General features: G+C 43.7%; 2 protein-coding genes across 11 annotated transcripts in view; one reads left to right on the forward strand and one right to left on the reverse strand.

The window, feature by feature from the left end:
• SLC26A7 (solute carrier family 26 member 7) overlaps positions 1-15,413 on the reverse strand; it is a 795,743-nt gene that overhangs the window by 369,889 nt on the left and 410,441 nt on the right. The window lies entirely within an intron of this gene.
• The window catches only part of RUNX1T1 (RUNX1 partner transcriptional co-repressor 1), a 148,134-nt gene that overhangs the window by 89,562 nt on the left and 43,159 nt on the right, over positions 1-15,413 (forward strand). For all 10 annotated transcript variants that reach the window (XR_012157132.2, XM_073330592.2, XM_073330591.1 and 7 more), the window contains one exon: positions 2,902-3,083. Coding sequence is in view for 9 of the 10 variants with exons in the window: in XM_073330592.2 (XP_073186693.1) it covers positions 2,902-3,083 (182 nt within the window). In the remaining variant the exon portion in view is untranslated. The remainder of the gene's footprint in view (positions 1-2,901; positions 3,084-15,413) is intronic.

Here is a 15,413-nt window from a genome sequence, read left to right on the forward strand (position 1 = left end):
AGTTCATACAGTACTGAAGATGAAAAGCACTATATAATTATATGGCAGTATTGTAATCCAGGTTCTGACCCTACAATTTCTCAGAATTTTATATACGTATAATTCTCTTTGCATTGTTAGTTTCACTGCATCCCTCCATTAAGTCAGGCTGCTAGCTGGACCAATTCTATGCTCATGTGTGAGGAGCTCTTAAAGCCCCTTCTCTCCCACATCCCAGTTGTGGTGGTTGCCACCGCCAGCAAAATTGGAATGACATCTACTAGATCAGTGGTCCCAAACCATTCTTGTGGGAATAGCATATTGCCATTCCCAGAAGACTGTGGCAGGCGCCAAACACCCTGCCACCGAAATGCCGCCGCAGAGAAGCGGCAGCGGGAAGAACCGTCACCGCCGAAATGCCCCCGAGAAATGGCAACACTTCTCCGCGGTATTTTGGCAATGGGGTGTCCTGCGGGTACACAAAAATGCTCCGGTGGGTGCCATGGCGCCCGCGGGCACCGTGTTGGAGACCCCTGTACTAGATGGTAGGCATCTTATTAATAATGAATATAGATAGGCTAATGCTTTGTTCACTTTCACAAAATACAATGTTGAAAAGGTTCTATGAACTTTTAGAGTCCTAAAGTTCTACAGCAATGTCTTTCTAACTCCCTGGAGGGCCTGTAGACTAAGTGGTAGCACTGGCTGTTTTTTTCCAATAGCAAATTATGCTTCTAATGTCTACAGCAAAAAATTAACCCACAGCACCACGTCTCAGAGCCTAGGTCAGCTGACTCAGGCTCCCGTTGCAAGGCTAAAAATAGCAGAGTAGCCTGCCAGGTTGGAGGGTCTCAGAGCCCAGGCTCCAGCCTGAGCTCGAATGTCTACACTGCTGTTTTTAGCTCCATAGGCCAAGCCTACATGCCCAAGTCAGTTGACCTGAGCTCTGAGACTTACTGCCACTTTTGGTTCTTCTTGCTGTGTAAATGGACCGTTAGTCCCTGAGAAGAATGTTATTTTTTTTTAAATACAGAAAGGCTGTAGCAAGAATTGTGATGATGGTCCATATCTATTTGTTTGGTACGTAGTACATCTTTTGATCACCAGGACCTGATAATTGGTGCCTGGTGTCATTTGATTTAACTAAGATGGCAAAGCATTTTCTCTTATAACCTCTTTCTCATGTGTCTGAAACTTTCCAGAACATTTTGGGCTGAAGTGCTCCATGCTTGGTCTACCTCAAAAGGTTAATTTCTTTTAAAGATGGAGCAAATCCTTCTCAGCCATTTTGAGTTTGCAGACGATACCAAGCTGGGAGAGGTTGCAAGCGGTTTGGAGGATAGGATTATACTTCAAAATGATCTGGACAAACTGGAGTAATGATCTGAAGTAAATAGGACGATATTCAATAAGGACAAATGCAAAGTACTCTACTTAGGAAGGAACAATCAGTTGCAAACATACAAAATGGGAAATGACTGCCTAGGAAGGAGTGCTGTGGAAAGGGATTTGCGGGTCATAGTGGATCACAAGATAAATATGAGTCAACAGTGTAACACTGTTGCAAAAAAAATGAACATCATTCTGGGATGTATTAGCAGGAGTGTTGTAAGCAAGACAAGAAGTAATTCTTCTGCGCTACTCTGCGCTGATTAGGCCTCAACTGGAGTATTGTATCCAGTTTGGGGCACCACGTTTCAAGAAAGATATGGACAAATTGGAGAAAATCCAGAGAAAAGGAACAAAAATTATTAAAAGTCTAGAAAACATAATCTATGAGGGAATATTGAAAAAATTGGGTTTGTTTAGTCTGGAAAAGAGAAGACTGAGAGGGGACATGATAACAGTTTTCAAGTACATAAAAGGTTGTTATAGGAAGAGGGAGAAAAATTGTTCTTCTTAACCGCTGAGCACAGGACAAGGGGCAATGGGCTTAAATTGCAGCAAGGGAGGTTTAGGTTGGACATTAGGAAAAACTTCCTAACTGTCAGGGTGGTTAAGCACTGGAATAAATTGCTTATGGAGATTGTGGAATCTCCATCATTGGAGATTTTTAAGAGCAGGTTAGACGAACACCTGTCAGGAATGGTCTAGATAATACTTAGTCCTGCCTTGTGTGCAGGGGACTGGACTATATGACCTCTCGAGGTCCCTTCCAGTCCTATTATTCTATGATTTAAAAATACTTTTCCATTTAAAAAATGAACTTTTATAGCAGTAGTTAATTGTTTAAAAGTCATGAGAAAGTGAGGTTGAACAACATGTATCTAACTTTGTCTCTTGCACACTTACATTACTCTAAAATCTTTAATAATCTGTTCACATGTTTTAAGATTGTATGTGTATTTGAGAGTGTAGGGAAAAATGTATAGTATTTGATAACTTCTGTAGTATGTGATAACATAACTAAATACTGTAGCTAATGCATAAACATGTGCCAAGTTAGAGCTGGGTGTTCATCCTTAAGTCAAGAAAAAATGAAAGTTAGTACTTTGCAATCTGAATATTAAATTTACTTCGGGGAGATGCATGTAAAGACAACAGCTGAATAGAAACACAAATATTGTATAATAACAAGAAAGGACATAAAGTGAGCTAGTGCTGTGCTCTTGCCACCCTTTAAAGATTTGGACGTGAAAATTGTTTTATTTTCTTATAGCATTTTCAGTTTTGTTTTATGCTTCAGCAAATAAACTCTTCCACTCTCATGTGTGCCCACACATGTATTTCAGCCGTGACTCAAATCTCTAATGAGGCTATGTGGTTTAACACAGCTAACTAAAATAAATATAATTCAAGATGCACAAAATAGACTCATCCCAGAGTGGGCTTTTAATTGATTTCTAATTTTGCTATTTCATCTTTGTGAAACTGCCTGAGAGCCGTTCAGCTGCTCCCTTAATTTCTGAAACACTCTTACAGGCCAATCTGCCCCTGCTGCAGCGGGAGCTCCTGCACTGTGCAAGGCTGGCCAAGCAGAATCCCGCCCAGTACCTCGCTCAGCATGAACAGCTGCTTCTGGATGCCAGCACCACCTCACCTGTTGACTCCTCAGAGCTGCTTCTCGATGTGAACGAAAACGGGAAGAGGCGAACTCCAGACAGGTCAGAAGGCCAGAGTGTTAATACTCTGCAATTGTAAACATGCTTTGGGATGTAAAGCTAACATGCTGATGTCTATTACAATTAGAGTGGTGTGGGATGCTCCATTTCATTCTACAAAATTTGTGCTGAGTTTTCCAAGATTATTTTTTTTCAGTTACAGCTAAATAATGGGCAAATTTTACTTGGACCCATATGAAATGTTCCCATTGACTCTAAACAATGGACCTCTATTGCATGCACAGGAGAAGCCCGGGCAGAATTTGGCCACATGTAATTGGGAATAATACAGAACTGTTCACCGCACTATCACTAACCATTTGGTGCACAATGTCTGTATGCAGCTTAAAGTGATTAGCAGATCGTTCCCACTCTATATGCGAATCTGTCTGTATTTGGGTTTTTGTCTGAGGAAATATTAAATATGGGAAGTTGGATAGGCACCCATACTGGGGACTGTAATTACAGTACTAACTTTCTTGAATGCAGATGAGATTATCACGTCTACATGCAATTCCCAAATATGAAATACAGTTGTATTGTGGAAATACTAGAGAACTACATATAGCTGTAGTGCTACTTGCACATCCGGGAGTCTGATGATATCCTGATAAATACAGGAACAAAGAGACTGCTTCAGAATGCAATCAGATCTCTAATTCCTTATTCAGTTGTTAGATTTTGCATAGCAGATGTGTAAGAATATATTTACTGTTTCTTTAAATCTGTAGAAGGAAGCCAGGGGCACTGTGGGGCTAGGGATGATTCTAGGCGGAAGCCCAGTGGAGAAACAGAAAGAATCACAGAGTAGCTTAAGGGACAAGGGACATTATTGTTTTCCCTTATTCCAATAAAGTTCCTTATTCACTGTTAGAAGAAAGTGACTCTTGATTTTTTTAAACTATTGTCCAATTAAATAGTGTCAGATGATGAGTTCTTTCTGAATCTGCATAAATAGTCTGTCCATTAGATCCAAATAGTGGATTTTGGCTAGTTTCGCTAGAGGGAGTGCAAAGTTTTGTGGGTGACTTTTTAGTTTATGGGCAGTCAGTGAAAGAACATAACATAAGAAAAACAAGGTCTGAAGGCAAGTGAGGCTGCTAGACTAAAATAAAATAGCAGATATTTGAGCATACATAAATGTGAGAGGTTCACAGGATATGTGCTAGGTCTTGAAAATGTCAAGTTAGTGATTCCTCAATCCACTCATGCCACTCACAAACAGTAAAGCTCTAGATAAGGTTCCCATTAGATGGCAGGGAATGCTCATTCATTTGAGATACTAACCTATTGCAAAATATGTGCCAGGGAAATTCTTTGAGCTGTGTCAAGGTTCTTTCCCCACTCTGAACTCTAAGGTACAGATGTGGGGACCTGCATGAAAACCTCCTTAGCTTATTTTTACCAGCTTAGGTTAAAACTTCCCCAAGGTACAAACTGTTTTACCCTTTGCCCTTGGACTTCCACTGCCTCCACCAAACTTTATCTGGGTTCCTGAGAAAACGTAGTGTGGAAACATCTTTCCCCCCCAAAATCCGCCCGACCCTTGCACCCCACTTCCTGGGGAAGGTTTGGTAAAAATCCTCACCAATTTGCATAGGTGACCACAGACCCATACCCTTGGATCTTAGAACAATGAAAAAGCATTCAGTTTCCTTACAAGAAGACTTTTAATAGAAGTAAAAAAAGAATCACCTCTGTAAAATCAGGATGGTAAATACCTTACAGGGTAATAAGATTCAAAACATAGAGAATCCATCTAGGCAAAACCTTAAGTTACAAAAAAGACAAACAGACAGGAATATTCATTCTATTCAGCACAGCTATTTTCTCAGCCATTTAAAGAAATCATAATCTAACACATATCTAGCTAGATTACTTACTAAGGTCTAAGACTCCATTCCTGTTCTGTCCCCGGCAAAAGCATCACACAGACAGACACAGACCCTTTGTTTTTCTCCCTCCTCCCAGCTTTTGAAAGTATCTTGTCTCCTCATTGGTCATTTTGGTCAGGTGCCAGCGAGGTTACCTTTAGCTTCTTAACCCTTTACAGGTAAGAGGATTTTTCCTCTGGCCAGGAGGGATTTTAAAGGGGTTTACACTTCCCTTTATATTTATGACAAGCTGGATGACACCTTTTTGAGAAGTCCTATTGGGCACCAAAATTCTCCAGAGGCTGAAGATGATTATGTGGGTGCAATTTTTGAATGGCATTTCTTTGCTATACCTCCCGCACAAATTCAAACAAATTGAAATAGCCACAAGTGTTAACACACAGCAGCAAAAGTTATCCAAGATAGGTGGCCTGGTTAATTATCAGGAGCCCCATATCCAACATACAACTGTTGCAAAGAGAGGGGACATCACCAAAGCTGCAAATCCAATTACCTGTGGCAGTTATATCGTAGTCACTCAGTCTTTGCAGGATAACATATTGGAAATGATACATGTTGGAAAAAGAAGGTCTCACAAATTGATGGGAGTGAGTCCAAATGTCAGTGTGGTAGTCCATCATAGGGCAGGACCTAGAATACAAGGTGAAATCATGTGATGCTTGAATAATAGACACAACTTTAAAAAACTCTCATATCCACAGTACACTACCCATTAGGTCTTGGATGGGTGGAGTAAATAGCACTAGACCTGCCTAACAAGGATCATACCTACATGGTACCCCTTGACTAATTTTCTTGGCAGAAATTCTACATATCATTTGACCCATATGAGAACAGGTCAAAAGAAGATATCTTTTAACTTTCGTCTCTTTCTGGCATTTCAGAACCAATAGCCACTCACATTGAGCCACAGTTTCCCAGTGCTGATTTCTAAACTTTTATGATAGGTACAATTTCACATACATTAATTTTAAGCCCTCACTGTCCACAAGGGAATGAACTGGTGGAGAGAGCAATGCAGGTTGCTGAGAGAATTCTGCTATCAAAAGACTTCATACTAGCTTTGCTGAGCTATAAGGCAACCCCTTACACAGTCCTTGGCGTAATCCTAACTCTCCTGTTAACGAGTCAACAGATCAGAGTCATGCTGAATTTAGAAGTACATTTTTACCCTGAATGATCCTTCTAAAGGATGACTGGATGACTACAAATTTAAAAGGTCTAAAAACACTTTCTACTTTATTGGAATGCCACCCTAAGCTTCATAAAGAAGACTCTGTTTTGGTAATATTGAACAACTTAGTGGACGTGGCTGCACCCAGAGATCTTACATGGTCAAGGAACTCTGAACAGAAGAAACAGGCAACAGTTTCAACTGAATCCAACCCAGGGGAGTTGTCATGTGACCCTAGTAATAATGGTACTCGCACCAAACAGTAAAGTGAGAGAATCCTGTGTAGAAGAGTCTTAAATCTATTGAACAGAAGTCTGCATCATTTGAGATTTGATAATACAAGTGAATCAACCAGATAAATCCTTCCTCAGAGCTAGAAAATGGCAGCAGAGCTACATGAGTGGTGAAACCAATGACTCCTCTTGCTCCATAATTTATTAAATATTGAATTTTTAAATATTCTTTATCTGGGGGTAGGAGAAACACGTGAGGATGTGTGTACTGTTTGTTTAAATCTTCATATATAAAATATGTCAAAAATGTTAGGTATCTTAACAATAGGTGTAACTGTCACTATCACTCTGCCAACAATGTACGTACCAGGGTATATGAAGATAAAAGGCAGCTTCTTTCCAGGGAAACTAAGACATTGGACCAGATTCTGAATCCTGATATGTGCTCGTTGCTCTTGCTGAAGTCAATTGGATATGGTCTTATATATGTTTCCTCTTCTCGCCCACTCCCTTCCAAAGTTGGTACTAGTGTGGTTACATACAACATACATCCAAGTATGCTTGTGTGCTCTAACTCTGACTCCAGTAGAGGTGAAATACAGAATTAGGAAGAAAAATAGAGAGGGAGCGTTTATTGTGTATATGCAAACTTGTATGTCTTGGGGGGTTTAGTATAGCCAAGAAAATATATCCAGTTACAATAACATTTTTTCCTTTTATAATTTCAGCATCTTGTTTGCATGTGCATTTTCCATCTCTAGTTATTTTTCTGCATATGCATATCTACTGTATGTGAGGTTTTATAGAGCAATGTGACAGCAGAGCGTAGTGTTTTACTGAATGTTTTCTTGGTGCATATGGTCTGACATGGCTGAGCAGCCACGGTGAGATTTTGGAGTCTATTAAACTAGCTCATTAAAAAGATCAATCTGTTTCTGTAATAACACTGGGAGCAATCAGTCACTGAAAGAGAGAAAAAGCTGACACCTGAGGAGACAACACATTTTGATAATTTGTTCATGACATGTCATGAACAAAATGTTTACTCTGTCTTGTTTACAACTTTTTCGGCTTATATCCTGCTGTCATAAGGCTAAAAAAGTTGGACTAACAACTTTTTTTTGTGAATGAATGCTTTGCCTTAAACCTCTACATAATTTTAAATAAATTAACTGTGTAAATTTGCTGCTGTTTACAAAGAAATGTATCCTGTGTTGAGGCTGCCCTAAAAGACTGTCATTGTGCAGTATAGAAGCATGTCACCTAGTAGCTGTACATTTGACAGACACATCAAGTGCATGTAAAGAATTATTAGGAAAAAAGACTGATAAAAATAATTCTAAGTGGGAAAATGTATGCCAGCAATATCTGATACATGTCTGGGGGAGGGGAGGAAGGAGAGACTAACAGTTAAGACTTTCATTGGTGAGAGCGGTCATGACAGTTTTGTGGACTTTGAGAGAGCAGTTTGGAGAAATGCCCTCCTCGAGAGGTGATGCCCCCTTGTGAGAAGGTTGATATTGACTGTGTCAGGGACACACAGGTTAGGATGGGCACTGCCAGGAATTGAGGGCCTATTTCTGCCATCTCAGTTAATGGGAGTGGAAGATGCTCAGTACCTCATTGGACCACAAGCCTTGCAACCAATGTGAAAAGTTTAGGAGTCTTCTTTGAGCAATATCTTACAGGTTCTTAAATTAATTGCCTGAGTTGTGACATGAAGCCCTTCCTTAGTATGATGGTTCTGTGTGAGAAGTAAATATACACATGATATTTATATGTTGATCTGTGCTGTGCATACAATACTATCTTATTGGCAAAATCATTTGATACATATAGGCACGAAAGAGATTTTTTTCCAGTAGATTATTATCACTCATTCAGTCATCAATCTTTTACATGTAAATATTAGTTTAAACCAAAGCATCTTGCAGAAATGAAGGATGAACATTCTCCATCCCAACTCCTATTCACGGGCCTCAATAATATTATTATCATAAATTGCATTTAATATTTTGTATCAAACACTAAAGTTAATTTGCCAGCCATGGCAGTCGTGTGCTGTTTGATTTCCTGCTCAGGAATGCAGTTGTTTGAAACTAAAGATTCTTACTGTATATTTGATTGTGTGCCTTCAGCAATTCTTGATGAGAAGTAACAGTCAATCCCAGTTGTAACTTGGCAGCTGTTAATCTCAGTAAAGAAGGAGTCCAAATGCCAAACATCCTTCAGCATGAACGTCTACAGTTAAAAAACCTCATTCTCTGAAATAGGGCTCTCTCCTCCTTGCCCTCAGATCTTGGAGGGTTTTTTTATGTACACTGAGACATACATAAAGGCAGCTGTAGAAAAAAAAACAGGACCTCTACAGTATCTGACTTTTTAATCTTTGTTAGAGGTTATCGTTCTAACCTTGATATTCAAGAACAAAATGCGTTCATAGTTTGATTTGTGAATACAAAAATCTGCATACTTTCATGCAAATGTGTACTTGAAGATTAAAATTTCATGGTTGGATTTGAGTAGTTGCAGGTCTGAGGTTCTGCATGCAGCCAAATGTAAAATATGTAGGTGCATTCTTGGAGAACAGTCAAAAAGTTTTGCTATCCATTGGCGTTTACCAGCATGAATTACACTGACAGCAATTAAACATATAGTGACCTTGGCACTCATGGGGGTCACATCTCAGTCCCATCCCATTTCTTATCATTTGGCTTTCTAGAACATAGTGTACAGTAATTTTAACTGTTTACTTCCTTGCTCAAAAATACTCATTATAACAGATGCCCTAAAGTACCTGGCAAAAGATCCTCTCCCTTTTGCTATGAGAGGGGTAACTGGGGCCTCTGTTCACCCCTGCAATTGCAGTGGACTCTAATGCTTGTGTATGGAGTCTCTGGAAAGCCTATCTTTATTCCCAGCAACAAGCTTTAGCAAAACCCATCTCTTCATTTCCTGTTGCTAACTGCCACAGCACTTGAAATAGAAATTCCCCTTAACCCACACTCCAGGGGGCCTTGATACCTGCCCCACCTCTTCGCTGCAATGGGCTCAATCCACTGGGCTGCTCTCTCTCCCACCCCAAGATGCCGTCCTTGTCCCCTGCCCAGCTCCCTCTCCAGCAGGCTGTTCTTGCCTGCCTGTTCTTGCCTGCTATTAAGCAGTGCATGGGAGAGAGTATAGTTGGCTGGAGAGGAAGGGTGCATGTTCTCTTGGGTCCCTGTCCTTCATCCCCACACTTAGGAGAATAAAAGATGCAGCCAGCTGCTGCCACTGAGCCACCTCCCTGCTACATTCCTGCTGTGCGCAGGCAGGGTGCAGGCTAGCCTGGCAACCTCTCTCTGGAGGAGCCAGAAAACCCTGCAAAGGCCTTTGTTGCAGGCAGCCAAAACTGCAGTCCGGTCCTAGCAGCTGAGGCGACCAACAGTGACATCTAGCATCAGTTACAGCATCAGCTATAGCTCAGCCAGAAACCCTGAGCCATGAGGGGGAAAAACTGTAAATGGCACCTCCCCTGGTGCATGCACCCCACAGTTTGAGAACTAGAGTGAAGTGGAGCTCCAATACAAGAGGAGTTGGAAGTCATTTAAGCAACTTCCCTTCACTTATGGAAGTGGAAAACTACTGGAAATTAGTTCACTGTGGATCCCACTATGCTACATGAGTTCTTACTTTCACAAAAACCAGAAAGGTTAAGTTAATCAAGAGAGAATTGTTATTATGATCAACTTGGGCTGTAATAGTAGAGAAAGGAAAGTCATTCTTCATTTGCAGTATGGTCTCTGGGCAGAATAGAAATGACTTACCTCTGTTTTTTCCTGAGGATGTCAACAGGCATTTATTGCTAGGTTCATATATATTAGCTTATGGTGTGATTGCAGGTGGACTGTGTGCACTTTATTTTGAAATATTTGATTATAGACTCAAATTGAGTTTGTTTCTTTATGGCTAGTTTTCTGGCCCATCACTAACTCTTCTAAGCCCTGGTCTACACTAGGACTTTAGGTCGAATTTAGCAACGTTAAATCGATTTAAACCTGCACCCGTCCACACAGTGAAGCCCTTTATTTCGACTTAAAGGGCTCTTAAAATCGATTTCCTTACTCCACCCCTGACAAGTGGATTAGTGCTTAAATCGACGTTCCCAGCTCGAATTTGGGGTACTGTGGACACAATTCGATGGTATTGGCCTCCGGGAGCTATCCCAGAGTGCTCCATTCTGACCGCTCTGGACAGCACTCTCAACTCAGATGCACTGGCCAGGTAGACAGGAAAAGAACCGCGAACTTTTGAATCTCATTTCCTGTTTGGCCAGCGTGGCAAGCTGCAGGTGACCATGCAGAGCTCATCAGCACAGGTGACCATGATGGAGTCCCAGAATCGCAAAAGAGCTCCAGCATGGACCGAACGGGAGGTACGGGATCTGATCGCTGTTTGGGGAGAGGAATCCGTGCTATCAGAACTCCGTTCCAGTTTTCGAAATGCCAAAACCTTTGTGAAAATCTCCCAGGGCATGAAGGACAGAGGCCATAACAGGGACCCGAAGCAGTGCCGCGTGAAACTGAAGGAGCTGAGGCAAGCCTACCAGAAAACCAGAGATGCGAGTGGCCGCTCTGGGTCAGAGCCCCAAACATGCCGCTTCTATGATGAGCTGCATGCCATTTTAGGGGGTTCAGCCACCACTACCCCAGCCGTGTTGTTTGACTCCTTCAATGGAGATGGAGGCAATACGGAAGCAGGTTTTGGGGACGAAGAAGATGAGGAGGAGGAGGAGGTTGTAGATAGCTCACAGCAAGCAAGCGGAGAAACCGGTTTTCCCGACAGCCAGGAACTGTTTCTCACCCTAGACCTGGAGCCAGTACCCCCCGAACCCACCCAAGGCTGCCTCTTGGACCCAGCAGGCGAAGAAGGGACCTCTGGTGAGTGTACCTTTTAAAATGCTATACATGGTTTAAAAGCAAGCATGTGAAAGGATTACTTTGCCCTGGCATTTGCGGTTCTCCTAGATGTAGTCCTAAAGCCTTTGCAAAAGGTTTCTGGGGAGGGCAGCCTTATTTTGTCCTTCATGGTAGGACACTTTTATCACTCCAGGCCAGTAACACATACTCGGGAATCACTGTAGAACAAAGCATTGCAGTGTATGTTTGCTGGCATTCAACCAAAATCCGTTCTTTCTCTCTCTGTGTTATCCTCAGGAGAGTGAGATATAATTCATGGTCACCTGGTTGAAATAGGGTGCTTTTCTTCAGGGACACTCAGTATAGCCCATTCCTGCTGGGCTGTTTGCCTGTGGCTGAACAGAAATGTTCCCCGCTGTTAGCCACAGGGAGGGGGGAAGGTTGAGGGGGTAGTCACGCGGTGGGAGGAGGCAAAATGCGACCTTGTAACGAAAGCACATGTGCTATGTATGTAATGTTAACAGCAAGGTTTACCCTGAAAGAGTGTAGCGACTGTTTTATAAAATGTGTCTTTTTAAATACCGCTGTCCCTTTTTTTTCCTCCACCAGCTGCATGTGTTTCAATGATCACAGGATCTTCTCCTTCCCAGAGGCTAGTGAAGCTTAGAAAGAAAAAAAAACGCACTCGCGATGAAATGTTCTCCGAGCTCATGCTGTCCTCCCACACTGACAGAGCACAGACGAATGCGTGGAGGCAAATAATGTCAGAGTGCAGGAAAGCACAAAATGACCGGGAGGAGAGGTGGAGGGCTGAAGAGAGTAAGTGGCGGGCTGAAGAGAGTAAGTGGCGGGCTGAAGACAGGGCTGAAGCTCAAATGTGGCGGCAGCGTGATGAGAGGAGGCAGGATTCAATGCTGAGGCTGCTGCAGGACCAAACCAGAATGCTCCAGTGTATGGTTGAGCTGCAGCAAAGGTAGCTGGAGCACAGACTGCCACTGCTGCCCCTCTGTAACCAACTGCCCTCCTCCCCAAGTTCCATAGCCTCCACACCCAGATGCCCAAGAACGCGGTGGTGGGGCCTCCGGCCAACCAGCCACTCCACAACAGAGGATTGCCCAAAAAAAAGAAGGCTGTCATTCAATAAATTTTAAAGTTGTAAACTTTTAAAGTGCTGTGCTTAAAGTGCTGTGTGGCATTTTCCTTCCCTCCTCCACCACCCCTCCTGGGATACCTTGGTAGTCATCTCCCTATTTGTGTGATGAATGAATAACGAATGCATGACTCTGAAGCAGCAATGACTTTATTGCCTCTGCAAGCGGTGATTAAAGGGAGGAGGGGAGGGTGGTTAGCTTACAGGGAAGTAGAGTGAACCAAGGGGCGGGGGGTTTCATCAAGGAGAAACAAACAGAACTTTCACACTGTAGCCTGGCCAGTCATGAAACTGGTTTTCAAAGCTTCTCTGATGCGTACGGCGCCCTCCTGAGCTCTTCTAACCGCCCTGGTGTCTGGCTGCGCGTAACCAGCAGCTAGGCGATTTGCCTCAGCCTCCCACCCCACCATAAACGTCTCCCCCTTACTCTCACAGATATTGTGGAGCACACAGCAAGCAGTAATAACAGTGGGAATATTGGTTTCGCTGAGGTCTAAGCGAGTCAGTAAACTGCGCCAGCGCGCCTTTAAACGTCCAAATGCACATTCTACCACCATTCTGCACTTGCTCAGCCTGTAGTTGAACAGCTCCTGACCACTGTCCAGGCTGCCTGTGTACGGCTTCATGAGCCATGGCATTAAGGGGTAGGCTGGGTCCCCAAGGATACATATAGGCATTTCAACATCCCCAACAGTTATTTTCTGGTCTGGGAAGAAAGTCCCTTCCTGCAGCTTTTGAAACAGACCAGAGTTCCTGAAGATGCGAGCATCATGCACCTTTCCCGGCCATCCCACGTTGATGTTGGTGAAACGTCCCTTGTGATCCACCAGAGCTTGCAGCACTATCGAAAAGTACCCCTTGCGGTTTATGTACTCGCCGGCTTGGTGCTCTGGTGCCAAGATAGGGATATGGGTTCCGTCTATAGCCCCACCACAGTTAGGGAATCCCATTGCAGCAAAGCCATCCACTATGACCTGCACATTTCCCAGGGTCACTACCCTTGATATCAGCAGATCTTTGATTGCGTGAGCTACTTGCATCACAGCAGCCCCCACAGTAGATTTGCCCACTCCAAATTGATTCCCAACTGACCGGTAGCTGTCTGGCGTTGCAAGCTTCCACAGGGCTATCGCCACTTGCTTCTCAACTGTGAGGGCTGCTCTCATCCTGGTATTCATGCGCTTCAGGGCAGGGGAAAGCAAGTCACAAAGTTCCATGAAAGTGCCCTTACGCATGCGAAAGTTTCGCAGCCACTGGGAATCGTCCCAGACCTGCAACACTATGCGGTCCCACCAGTCTGTGCTTGTTTCCCGAGCCCAGAATCGGCATTCCACAGCATGAACCTGCCCCATTAGCACCATGATGCATGCATTGGCAGGGCCCATGCTTTCAGAGAAATCTGTGTCCATGTCCTGATCACTCACGGGACCGCGCTGACGTCGCCTCCTCGCCCGGTATCGCGTTGCCATGTTCTGGTGCTGCATATACTGCTGGATAATGCGTGTGGTGGTTGATGTGCTCCTAATTGCCAAAATGAGCTCAGCGGCCTCCATGCTTGCCTTGGTATGGCGTCCGCACAGAAAAAAGGCGCGGAACGATTGTCTGCCGTTGCTCTGACGGAGGGAGGGGCGACTGACGACACGGCTTACAGGGTTGGCTTCAGGGAGCTAAAATCAACAAAGGGTGTGCCTGTACATCAAGGAGTATTTCAGGCAGGACTGCACGGAGGGTTCCAATAAGAAATGGTGCACCAAAGTTATCGTTGTTATTGGAACAAGGAGGTTAGCCTGGCCTCTGATTGATACATGGCTAGATTAACCTCGCTGCGCCTTCTCTGTGACTGACTGCAGTGTGATCTAGACAGGGGAGGAGGAAAATGAGTACAAAACAAATCTGGTCTATTTCTTGTTCTGACCCACTCCATCTATCCTTTACATCTTTGGCTGGCAGCAGACAAAAAAGGCGCGAAATGATTGTCTGCCCTTGCTTTCACGGGGGGAGGGAGGGTGGGAACGGGGTCCTGACGATATGTACCCAGAACCACCCGCGACAATGTTTTAGCCCCATCAGGCATTGGGATATCAACCCAGAATTCCAATGGGCAGCGGAGACTGCGGGAACTGTGGGATAGCTACCCACAGTGCAACGCTCCGGAAGTCGACGCTTGCCTCGGTACTGTGGAAGCGCTCCACCGAGTTAATGCACTTAATGCACTTAGAGCATTTTCTGTGGGGACACACACACTCGAATATATAAAACCGATTTCAAAAAAACCGACTTCTATAAATTCGACCTAATTTCGTAGTGTAGACATACCCTAAATGACCTCACTGAGAAAGTGCCATCTGTTAAGAGGAATGGAGTGGGAACAGTTGAAGGCTGCCATAAGACTGTGGCCTAACCAGTCTTCTCTTTAGATCAACAGCATGCACAGGGGTTTTGTTCAAAGCTGCTGTGAGGGCACAAAAATCTAGCTTCTGCTTTGAGTAGTGTCCTATGGGCGCTGTACTTCAGAGGCGTGTATACCCCATACGAGTTTGATCAGAGAGTTTAGGTAGCAGTGCCTGTTCGGCCTGCTCATGAGCTCTACTCTGCCTTGTGTACTGCACCATGGCTATCTAGTGCTGCGCAGGGGAACTGCCCTCCGTTCTTTTGCAAGTGCCTTGGCATGAGACAGAGCCTCAGCAGCGTCTGAGTTGATCTTACCTCAACTGCAGTTTCTTTCATAGTTTCACTTAGTTTAGTTAGCAGTAGTAGTTAGCTGTAGTTTAAAAAAAAAATGTTGTAAGGACTATCATCCTTTCCGTTTTTCCCTGCAGAGAACTTTACCTTGTGGGGAGGGTATGCTGGCTCTCCTAGTTTTAAATGTTGCCTTTTGTGCCAGGTGGCTCTCCTGGTGAACAATTGACACTCCCAGTGTGTCCATTGCTTGAGGAGTCACACATCCTCCTCAAAATGAATTTTTTGTCTGGCCTTAAAATCA

The sequence above is a fragment of the Lepidochelys kempii genome, chromosome 2 (assembly GCF_965140285.1).
Source record: "Lepidochelys kempii isolate rLepKem1 chromosome 2, rLepKem1.hap1, whole genome shotgun sequence".
Classification (NCBI taxonomy): Eukaryota; Metazoa; Chordata; order Testudines; family Cheloniidae; genus Lepidochelys; species Lepidochelys kempii.